Source organism: Aquarana catesbeiana, linkage group LG10 (genome assembly GCF_042186555.1).
Source record: "Aquarana catesbeiana isolate 2022-GZ linkage group LG10, ASM4218655v1, whole genome shotgun sequence".
Classification (NCBI taxonomy): Eukaryota; Metazoa; Chordata; class Amphibia; order Anura; family Ranidae; genus Aquarana; species Aquarana catesbeiana.
This window is the reverse complement of record NC_133333.1, coordinates 166,626,720-166,639,182: the sequence shown is the minus strand read 5'-3', so window position 1 is coordinate 166,639,182 and position 12,463 is coordinate 166,626,720. Positions and strand designations below refer to the sequence as shown.

The 12,463-nt window shown below is 44.7% G+C and overlaps 1 protein-coding gene across 2 annotated transcripts in view; it reads left to right on the top strand.

Moving 5' to 3' along the window:
* Positions 1–12,463, top strand: part of TMEM240 (transmembrane protein 240) — a 130,100-nt gene that overhangs the window by 78,155 nt on the left and 39,482 nt on the right. For both annotated transcript variants that reach the window (XM_073602893.1, XM_073602894.1), the window contains exon 3: positions 6,559–6,767. In XM_073602893.1, coding sequence (XP_073458994.1) covers positions 6,559–6,767 — 209 coding nt within the window. The remainder of the gene's footprint in view (positions 1–6,558; positions 6,768–12,463) is intronic.

The window sequence follows — 12,463 nt, the reverse complement described above, 5'->3', positions numbered from 1 at the left end:
GAAACCAGAAAGTACCTGAAGAGATGTAAAAAAATAAAAAAAATAAGTAAATATGATGTACTTTCTTATCTATTTACTAATGCTAGCAGCGTGAGGATTAAAAATAATCAATGTTGATTGGAAGAGTGAAGTTCCACTTTAAAAATGATCCCTTGTAGTGGGGCTGTGCCTACACTGCTCATTTAGTCTAGGGGAGAGTTTTACACTTGAACTTACCTGATGTTCCAGCCCACCTCTTTCCCCCTCGCAGACACCTTCCAGTGGATAAATGTCCCTCTGCGTCATCACGTCCAGTGAAGGGCTATGAACCCTGCCTCCGGTCTTGATGATGTCAGGCCCTTAGACTGCTGGAGTCGCATGACATGTGAAATCTCATGTTAGTCTATGAGAGCTGTCTTAATTAGCACTACTGAAGTTGCTCCGACTTTAGAAAAGGTTACTATACTACTTCAAGGCGACTTCTATGTGCCCATAGACTTTAATGGAAGCCGCCTCCAAGTCGGATCCTCTGCTATATTGATGTGATTTGGGGTCGACAATACAGGAAGATTACCCAGGCATTACCAAAAGTAGGGTTGCGACCTCATCCCTTTAAAACCGTACACATATTATTTACACAGGTTCTGTGGCTGATTAAGATGGTAATTAAACTAATTTAGGGACAGTTCACACTGGTGCGATGCCAGACATTGCATGTGATTTGCTCCGCATTGCTGAGCAGATCACATGCAATGTCTGTGCGATGCAAATTCAGCCATACAAACTGTATGACTAAACTTGCATCACATTTGGATCAAATTTGTGCAAGACCCTTTTATTTGTCCGCACCGGAATCGGATCGCATGGATGTTCACACCATTGCGATCCGATTCTGTAAATCGCGCTGCATTTTGCACATTGATTGTGGGGTGTTGTTAACTTAACATACACTACGCAATCAGTTCGCATGAACAGGTTGCGATTTTGATGCGGTGCAAATTTGCTGTGAATTTACACCGCATTTAGTGTAAACTGGCCCTTATCTGCATAAAATTAGCCTCAGAACCTGTGTAATTCATATGTGTTCGGGTTTAAGGGCCAGTTTACGCTAAATGCAGAGAATTCGCTGCAACTTTGCACTGCATCAAAATGGCAACCTGTTCATGATTGTGGAGTGTATGTTAAGTTACACACAATCAGTTTGCAAAACGCTGCACAATTTGCAGAATCGGGTCGCATGGGTGTGAACACCCATGCGATCCGATTCCAATGCGGACAAAAAACTACTGTTTGTATGGCTGAATTTGCATCGCACAGACATTGCATGTGATCTGCACAGCAACACCATGCGAATCACATGTGCTGTCTGGCATCATACTAGTGTGAACCGGCCCTTAAAGTGGTTGTAAACCCTTACACACCACTTTTCACTACAGGTAAGCCTATAATAAAGCTTACCTGAAGGTACCGTGAATATCTCCTAAACTTGCACCGTTTAGGATATGTTCACTGTATCCGCATATGCCGACGTCATCGGCACTTGCACACCAAAGAAACGGACGCTTATGCCGTTTCTTGTGCTGCTGTGCCGTGACCGGCAGCTCCCGTCCGCATGCGCGGGAGTGATGTCATCGCGGCTCCGCCTAATCACAGTGCCGGAGCCCGTAAACCCAGAAAAAACTCCGGAGAGACATGTCGCCGGTCACAGCAATGTACGGGGACTGCTGCACCAGCCTCGATCTAAGGTGAGTATGTCATAATGAGCTAGTATGCGATGACGTCACTCCCGCGTGCGGGAGCCGCCGGTCACGGCACAGCAGCTGAAGAAATGGCACAAGCGAGCCGTTTCTTCAGTGTGCATGTGCCGATGATGTCAGCACATGCAGATACAGTGAATATCTCCTAAACGGTGCAAGTTTAGGAGATATTTACGGTACCTACAGGTAAGCTTTACTTACCTATATTAAAATGACTTTGTTTTGCAGGGTTTTTTTTTGTTTTTTTCTTAATTGGTTTACAACCACTTTAGGGATGAGGTGGCAACTCTACCTGAAAGTCGCATCAAGTCGCATCAAAGTAGTACTCAAGTTGCCAAAAAATAGCCAGAAAGTCGTCTGGCAAAGTGGCAATGTAGGTTGCAGTAGTGTGAACCAAGCTTAAAGTGTTTGTAACCCTAAAAAAAAAAGTATCCTGTTCCTTTAAAGCATTTTATACAGCACAGCAGTGCTTGTGCTGTGTCATTTGCACACCTCCCAACTTTTTGAGACAGGAACGAGGGACACAAACTAGCAAAAGTATGTCGGCATAGGACACACTCCCTGCCATACCCTCTTTAAAGGAGAATTATACAAAAAACAAAGATTAGTTAAACCCACAAGTGCTTTTTTACCACTACTATTCCTTTATATTGGCTTTTGACATTTACAAATGCAGCAATTTAGAAATTGGATGAAAGGTTTAGCACTGGGAAACACTTTTTGAAAGGTAAAAAGTACATTTTATATACAACTATATAGATCAGACCAAAATGAGGGACAAATGAGGAGGAAAGAGGGACAGAGGGACTTTGTTCCAAATCAGGGACAGTCCTTCGAAATCAGGGACAGTTGGGAGCTATGCATTTGGCCTTCTGCATCACCATTAAAACCTGGCTGATCCTGCCAGTTTCTGCCCTCCCCTCTGTAAACTGACCACAGTGTATCGTGGCTGCTGAGCCCTGACACCGTGGACAGTTTATGTACCTCTGTCATCCGCTGTGTCTCCTCTCTCCCCCCCTCCCTGCCTGTCAGCTCTGTCACTCCACGATCTTCCCCTCCAGCTTGTAATATAACAGGGTTATGTCTCTACAGATCTCTCTGTTAGATAATAACATGTGCCCCACTGTATGTCCTATTTTTTAAAAAAAAAAGCCGATTTCTACCTTATTTCAGAGTGTCTCCCAGCACTCACATGACTCCTCAGCTCTCTTCTCCTCTCCTCTTCTCCCCTCATCCCGGGTAACATCAGCGGGAGTTCGCAGCCCCTCCCGTTGTATCTGTTAGACGTGGAGAGGAGAGAGCTGAGGAGTCACGTGAGCGCCAGGAGACGCTCTGATATAAGGAAGAAATCGACTTTTTTTAAAAAAAAAAGGACATACAGTGGGGCACATGTTATTATCTAACAGAGGGGACTGTAGAGACATAACAAATGGCTTTACAACCACTTTTAATCCTTTCTATGTCGCCTAGACCTAAACGAGCAACTAACTTTGCAGTGCGGGCACAGACCCACTGCAAGGGATAATATTTACTTCTTGGAGCTGGGTATTAATACATGCGTTTGATATGCTGCCATTGACATCTGTGGGCCTCCCAGTGTACTAAAATGTAGAAAAAAAATCTATCTTTACTATGGAGAACAATGACGCATACGTGTTAGCATGTTGTAAAGCATGCATTAAAACGCATGGGTCCTTGGACTTTGCAGACAGAGCATTCACAGTACACACCTGCTGCAGTTCCACTGATAGCTTTCAGCCTGTGTGCAGGTTGGGGTTTTGTGGTTTGATGAGAGCTCTCTGTGTGTATTTCTGATAGGTAAACACAGGCTTCTACTGTGCAGGTGAGAAGCATTAAGTCATTTCTAAGCTGTGTCTGCCTGGGGATGTATTCAGCCGTGCAGCCCTTTGTTTACAGCAAACACTGGCATGTTTCTGCCATCTCTGCCATGACTTGAGATGAATGCAGTCAAGCGGCTGCTGATTGGCGGGAGCCCCTGGTATCTCTGCATCACGCTCACTACCTGTGCTATTGCTGCATTGTGTCAGAGCTGTTGCAGCCATAGATGCAGAGCTCAGTACCATTAATCCCCTGCTGAGCAACCGCAGAGAGACACGAGCACTACTGACTGCAAAAGAAGCAGATTCTGCGCTGTGAAATCCACACCTCAAAATAAGGATGAGTGAAACTGATGACTCAGGGGCTCATCTGTTCTGCCTCACCTGATTTTATGTCAATAGAGATGAAACAAAACTGTTTGCAATTTGCTGTAAATTGGGCTAAATCTGATCTACAACAGATGAATTGTGACATACTGTTTCAATCAGTCATGCAAGGATTGTGGTCTAAGCTGCAACTAGCCCCAATGCCACTCTTATTCCATAAGTGACACAGTGATGCTGCTTTATGTGTCCCTGGAATTGGTCATATGACACTACAGGGTTGGTTTAGTAAAACTGGAGAGTGCAAAGCAGAAACTAGAAATCAGCTTCCAGTTTTTTTTTGTCAAAGCTTAACTGAACAAGCTGAAGTTAGAAGCTGATTGGCTACTGTGATGGATCCCGTCCCGCACTCCGCTTGAGTGCTTTTGTCAGTACACCACTTTCTCAAGTCTGAACCTTCAGATATCAGATATTACAGCCCATATATTGTAGCTAAGAACCAGACGAGACTAGCTCAGTTACACAGCTTGAACATGGAATGATTTATTGGACAAGTATACCGCCTTTTTATACACTTTTTAACACAAGGTGTTAGATAATGAGGTAGGGACGACTCATGGCTACTCCCCCCCAGCAACTAATTAGCTGACAATGCTATAATTAACATGTTAATTAATGCAGCACTTAAAGCAGCCTGGGTGACCAGATTGCCCGGCAACAAGGGTGAAGCTTATTAAACAGACAATAGCAGGTGATCTCAGTAGCAGACTGTCCGGCTCCAGAGGCCAATGTGGCCAGCTCTTTCAATGAACATGTATAGTTCAGAATTAAACAACCTAAGAATAGTCCTTGGGCAAATCCAAGAAAACAGTCTTTTAAAAATGTTAGAAAAAGAGAAATATAGCAATAAAGAATAACTGGGTGAATGTGTGCAGAAAAGGTCACAGCAGCCCGTGTCTGCAACAGCTACAATGCACAGTTGCACTAGATTTTGCACTCTCTGGGTTTAGAAGATCAACCCCTACATCTCACATGACCAAGTGCAAAGGACTGTGGTCAAGGCTGCAATTGGCCTTTTCCCAATCCCCATTTACTACACCCTTCATTACTAGTGCAACTTACAAGCATGTAGAACCAATGGAGTTGTCCTGTCCAAAGATCTCAAAGATCAGAAGACAAAAAAAACTCTGATACATGTCATGGAGATGTTGTTTCATGTGTTCCCTGGACTTGGTAATAAGACATTATATCTCACATGACCAAGCGCAAAGGACCATGGTCAAGGCTGCAACTGGCACCCACACCACCCACATTACTTTAGCATCCACCAATACTACTTCAACTTACTTGCATGTAGAACCAGTGGAATGGTCCTCTCCAAAGATCCTCCTCAGAAGAGACAGAAGCTTCTGATAAGTGGCACAGTGATGCTGCTTTATGTGTCCCTAGATTTGGTCAAATTACTATACGTCTCACGTGACCAAGTGCAAAGGACTGTGGTTAAGGCCTCTTCACCACCCCCCATTTACTTTAGTATCCTTCATCACTAGTGCAACTTACAAGCATGTAGAACCAATGGAGTTATCCTCTCCAAGATCAGAAGACAGGAAAACCTCTGATACATGTCATGGTGATGTTGTCTCATGTGTCCCCTAGACTTAGTCATAAGACACTACATCTCACATAACCAAACACAAAGGACCATGGTCAAGGCTGCAACTGGCACGCACACCACCCAAATCACTTTAGCATCCTCCAATACTACTTCGACTTACTTGCATGTAGAACCAGTGGAGTGGTCCTTTCCAAAGATCCTCCTCAGAAGAGACAGAAGCTTCTGATAAGTGATGCTATGTCATGTGTCACCTGGACTTTGTCATATGACACTACAGCTCACGTGACCAAGTGTAAAGGGCTGCATTTGGCCTCTTCTTCATCCCCTTCGCTTCAGCATCCTCCATTATTCAACTTACAAGCATGCAGAACCAGTAGATTAGACCTCTCCAAACATCCTCCGTAAAAAAAAAAGAGAAGCTTATAAGTGGCATGATGATGCTGCCTCATGTGTCCCAAAGAGGAATGCTGGGGGCACAAAAAGGGGAAAATTAATAAAGAGCAGTGAAGGGGGGAACTGATGGGAGCAGAAAATGGATGAATGATGGGGACAGTAAAGGGGAAATCAGTGAAGGGGAGTAAAGGGGGAACTGTTAAGGGGTAAGTAAAGAAGGAACTAGTGAGGGAAAGCAAAGGGAAAGTAAAAGGAGAACTATGTTATCTGCAGAGCATTGACAAAATCAGGACAGTTGCAGACATGAATCACATGATTTACTGTGAATATTGAGATTTGGCACAAACAATTAAAAGGGGAATCAGAAAAGCATAATTTATGAGGAGTTTACCATGCTGTCTTGGGGAGGGAACGTCCTGTTGGAGGGGGGAAAGGTGCTGCAGCTCTACATTATCATGGTCTGGTAAGTATGATGCTTTCTACTATTTTGCTATTATGCCCAGGAAATTGCATGTTCACCTGGTGAAGTGATTTATGCACAACCAAATCTCCAGCAGAGCAGATTTTCTATTATTTGCTGATCTATAATAATAATTGTGTATCCTTAGTTACTAACTTGGTGTTTTCCCCTGTTCTATTCCTATTTCTACAGGTACCATGTTCACTATGTCATCCCTTACGATGGAGACCAGTCAGTGGTGGACTCATCACAGAATTACTTTGTCACTGACAATGTAACTAAGCAGGAGATTGACCTGATGCTGGGACTGTTGTTGGGATTTTGTATAAGCTGGTTCTTGGTCTGGATGGATGGGGTTCTGCATTATGCTGTCAGAGCATGGCGGACCAGTAAGAGATATGGTAAGTCTGTGGCTCACCAGCTATTACCAGTATATAAATGTATACTATCTTGTAAGGGTCGTAAAATATATTCTGTACCTGTTGAAAACATCTTGTCACAAGATTCCCAGTTCCTCCAATTGAACTGCAACTCCAATTGCATTGATTCTAGCAAATGTTATTACAGATGCTTACCTTCATTTGGATTGCAGATAGTGACTCTGATATGCTTTTAGACGTGAGTACTAAGTGGGAGGGTCTGTCTACCTCAATTGCATGGTCTGTGCTGTAAAAGGAAACATTACACTTATTGCTGCAAGTAAATGTTTAAACTTTCTCTTTAAAGGAACCTATTTCTTCGAGAAACATTGAGCCTACCATTGCTGACTTGATTTCTAGTCGGCTGGCTGTCATTTTGACCTTCTTGCTTCAATGCTTTGAGTCACTAATACAGAATAAGAATGCTGGTAAAGACTTCTTGCTCTGGATTCAGAAACTCAGAATATATTGAATCTAGTGCATCAGACAACAACAACCAAACAACTAGTATTTTCAGATAAAGGACAACATTGACAGCCCCAATAATTTTGGGATTAGTTAACTTATCGCTACAAGCTAGTGACAACCAAATCATGAACCCATGTGTTGTTTTCAAGTATCAGTGTTCTACTAAAAACTACCATAAAGCACCATATTTTTAATTCAATCTTATTTTATTGAAAGAAACAAGGTGGAAAATGCAGTTAGCACAGAAAATATCACCAACAGTAGTAATTAAAGCGGAGTTCCGCCAATTTTTTTTTTGGCACCCTGAAAGGTGCCAAATGTGACACCGGAGGAGGGGAGGAACTGGAAAAGGGGAAGTTCCATTTTTGTTTTTGAACTCCACTTTAAGGACAATACAACATATGTATAGGGAGGTTACAAAAATATAGTATTGTATCATATTCATTATATGTATCAGAAAACAGCAGTTGTTAGAGCAACAAATTGAGGCATAACATGGAGAAATACAAGACCCTCTCATTTCAAATGAGAATATTATATGTAAACATCATGTATTACTACATCCAAACTTATTCTAAAAACCTGTTATGCTGTAGAGAAGTTAGCTGTAAGAATACTATTTTGTATCAGAATTAAGTGTTTAATGGATTCTGAAAGGTACATTTAAACATAGAGGAGGAGGTGTGATGATAAAGCAGGTGAAGCAGAAAGATTAGGAATAGAATTCGCTCCAATATGGTCATGTGGTGGTGTTGCCTAGGCCACCTTCTGCCCAGGAGATGAGTATCAGAACATGGACCATGCAGTCCAAGTGAGAGAGAACTGTTCGTCTTTATTAAATTCCTCAGCTAACAGATGTTCAAGGTCTCTTATACGGTCCACTTCAGTAGCCCACTCCCCCAGGGAAGGTACAATCATCGATCTCCAGTAACATAGAATCACTATTCTGGCCGCGGCCAATAAGTGACGCAATACATCTTTTTTGATGCACTTGAACATTCCTGGGGGCATGGATAAAAGAGCTACCTCAGGTGTAGGAGAGAGGTCGCCATCAGTTTGTAGTATAGTTGGAAGATCTGTTGCCATAATTGTATTGTAATCTGTATGGGAGGGCAATCCCACCAAATGTGGAGCATGGTACCCCTGGAGCTTAGACATCACCAGCAGGTATCAGGTGTTGTTGGGTTGATATGATGCATAGTCGAAGGGCATCTATACCATCTCATCACCACTTAGCACCATATTTTTAAATCTTTAGCTTTCACTAAAATAATATCTGGTGAGCCTGCCATGAATGTTTATGATCAAGCACTTCCTGTTATAGGGAGACAATTGTCTCCCAGTTGTGCTCCTGCATTGTTTCCTGTACTGATGTAACAGACAACAGAAGGAAGTGCTTAGCAGTGCATATACTGTATAACACATAGCAGTGTTGGATAACAGTGGTGCCTGGAGTGGTCACACAGGCATCCAATGAAGACTTCACATGCGTGTTCCACCACACATATGCAGGCATGGTCCACCATCAGGAAACCCTCCTAAAAAGAGAAGTTTGTGATTTTTATTTTGAAATCATACTTACCTAGGTGGATGCAGCATTAATCCAATGTTGCATCTGTCCTCCGCTGGCTCTACAGCTGAGAACTGAGAAATCAAACACCGCTGATCACTCAATTTTTTCTGCCACTCTGAGCAGAGAGCTGTGACTGTCAGTCACCACTGTCTGCTCTGTAGAGCTCACTGGAGTTCCGGGCTAGGAAGGGGAGGGAGCTGCTGGCTCAGTCTCCCAGTGGCGCAGCTAAGAGGCTGAGCCAGGTGCCAGTCTAGGCTCCTGGACTGGCTCTGTGATGTCAGTTGGCTTTAGCATGCTGTCGGCTGAAAACGGGTCATAGGAGCGCAGAACAAACTCCACTACTGTGATCCACAGGAGAAGTACAGCCAAATAAGCTTTGGCTGTACTTCTCCTTTAAGAGATGCACCACAGTCATTACTGGAGTGCATGTAGACAGGAAGGGATTGCAAAGAGGCTGCAGGACCGAGATGCAACAGCAAAGGATAGAAAAAGGTTTAAAGTAGAACTATAGGCAACATTTTTTTTTCATTTTGGATAGAGGAAGAAAGGTTATAACTCCTGTAAGGTTTACTTTTGCCATCTTTGTCCCATTGGAGAGATTTCCCTTCACTTTCCATCCCATAGCCAAACCGGAAGTGAGAAATCTCTGTAAATTAGGAAATTCCTTGGGGACCCCTTTTTCACCAGAACTAGTGTCCCCATTGGAAGATTTCCCCTATATTACTTTTCTGGTGACAACCCAAAATTTGGGATTTTCTTTTTCTTTCACTTTCAATGATAATGCTAAACAGAACAAATAGAGTGCATGAATCTCCCTAATGGGGACACACAAGGGCAATAAAAACTTTCAGGGGTTCTAATCCATATCAGCTCTATACAAAACTAAAATAAAACTTTGACCTTTAGTTATACTTTAAACATGTATTTTGTGAAAAAAAAATGTATAAACAATTATTTCACATACTGAATGCCTTTTAGTTAGGGCTCTTTCACACGGGGGATCCGTATGTCCGTTTTTCATCCTTCCGTTTTCGGATGAAAAATGGACATACATGTATCCCTATGGAGCGTCGGATGTCAGCGGTGACATGTCCATTGACATCCGACCCGCTCCGATCCGAAAAGTGTAATGGAGGAAAACCCTACTTTTCCATCCGTTTTCGGATCGGAACGGGTGACGACGGACTCTACGGTCCGTCATCATCCGATCCCCCATAGGGGAGAGCGGCGCTCTGAAAGGTCCGTCGCTGCACTGTGCAGCGATGGACCTGTCATTTTCCTGCTCAGCGGGGATCGGCAGAGCGATCCCCGCTGAGCAAGTGGGTGTTCACGGCGCCCCGTGTGAAAGAGCCCTCAGGCTTTAAATCTTGTTTGCACTTAAGCTATTGAGGCCAGTAAACAAAGGTTCTTTTTTTTACATCAAAGCAGTAAAGAGACCTTAGCCTTAAAATCACAAAAAGAAGCCTAATGCCGCGTACACACGATTGGACTTTCTGGCATACTTGGTCCGGCACACATTCTGACTCAGGTGTGCCGGACTTTAAAACGGACGGACTTGCCCAAACACGACCGGACTTTCCAGCGGGTTAAGTCCGCCCGTCTTTCCGACGGACTTTCGCCGGAGTTACGGCGGACTTTCAGAATGAATGGACTTGCCCACACATGGACAAGTCCGTTCATTTTGAACGTGACTCAGGTGCGACGGGACTAGAAAAGGAAGTCAATCTTGCGGCTTTTATCGGCGAGATTGACACCTTGCGAGCCCCGTCGCGGGTCATACCAGGCCCTTAGGTCTTGTATGGATTTTAAAGGGAAGCGCCTACGCCGAAAAAACGGCGTGGGGTCCCCCCTAAAATCCATACCAGACCCCGATCCGAGCACGCAGCCCGGCCGGTCAGGAAAGGGGGTGGTGACGAGCGAGCGCTCCCCCTCCTGAACCGTACCAGGCCGCATGCCCTCAACATGGGGGGTGGGTGCTTTGGGGGAGGGGGCGCCCCGCGGGGCCCCCACCCCAAAGCACCTTGCCCCCATGTTGAGGAGGACAAGGGCCTCTTCCCGACAACCCTGGCCGTTGGTTGTCGGGGTCTGCGGGCGGGGGGGCTTATCTGAATCCGGGAGCCCCCTATAATAAGAGGGCCCCCAGATCCCGGCCCCCCACCCTATGTGAATGAGTATGGGGTACATGGTACCCCTACCCAATCACCTAGGGAAAAAGTGTCAATAATAAAACACACTACACAGGTTTTTAAAATAATTTATTAAACAGCTCCGGGGGGGGTCTTCCTCCGGCTTCGGGGGTCTTCCTCTGGCTTCGGGGGTCTTCTTCTGGCTTCGGGGGTTCCTCCGGTTCCTCTTCTCCCGGCGTTCGGTTGGTTCTTCTCCGCTCTCTCCGGCCTCTTCTCCCGGTGTTCCAGTTCTTCGGCCGGCTCCTCCGCTGTCTTCAGGCCGCTCTTTTGCCAGCGGAGGTCCGGACTTCTGGGCTTCTTGTCTTCTTCCCCCTTCTCTTCTCCAGATGTTGACACGACGCTCTCTCCGGCTGGACTGCTCTCTGAGGGCTCCGTTGTGACTTATATAGGCGGAGACCCCGCCCCCCTATGATGTCACAGTCCCTGGGCATGCTGGGATTGTGACGTTTTAGGGGGTGTGGTCACCGGGTGATGTTGACCGAAAAAACGGCGTGGGGTCCCCCCTAAAATCCATACCAGACCCGGATCCGAGCACGCAGCCCAGCCGGTCAGGAAAGGGGGTGGGGACGAGCGAGCGCCCCCCCCCTCCTGAACGTACCAGGCCGCATGCCCTTAACATGCCTGGTATGCCCCGCGCTCGCCGCAATAGGACAATTTGTTTTTCCTATTGCAGCGAGCGCGAAATGCAATACCCTGCCCTTGCGTCGTATCTGGTCCGTTGGACCAGCATACAGACGAGCGGGCTTTCCGTTGGACCAGCACACAGACGAGTGGACTTTCCGCCAGAAACTGAGTCCGATGGAAAGATTTAAAACATGTTTCAAATCTAGGTCCGGCGGGCTTTTGGGAAAAAGTCCACCGGAAAAGTCCGCCGGAGCCTACACACGGTCGGATTGTCCGGCAGACTCTGGTCCGCCGGACCAAGTATGCCGGAAAGTCCGCTCGTGTGTACGCGAAATAAGACTCCATCTGCTGGTTAAACAGGAGGATTCAAAACATTATTATGCAATATGTACCATACCAGAATGAAAAAAATGTATTCTTTTTGCCTGACCATTGAAAATAAAAATAAAATGACATACAAAACCACTCTACATTCCCTATAAGCAGCTGTATCAAGCTGTGACCAGGTAATTAAAACAAAATAAAAGACAAATATGAACATTTCATAATTTTTTTTAACAAAGATGAACATATCATAATTTAACATGAACAACTACAATACTTAAAATTAAATAGTCAGATTTGTGCACATTTATCAGTACATTTATTGCATATGCTGGATGATGTTTGGTTCCTTTTAAAATACTGCACAAAATGTTATCAACAAAACAATCTATGCATTGAATAGCCTAGTTTTAATGTTTATATAAATGTGTTTTTCTTGTCATATCAAGAAAGTGAAGTGAAATCCAGAATGACTAACCTTCCTCTAGCTATCTAGGAGCTCC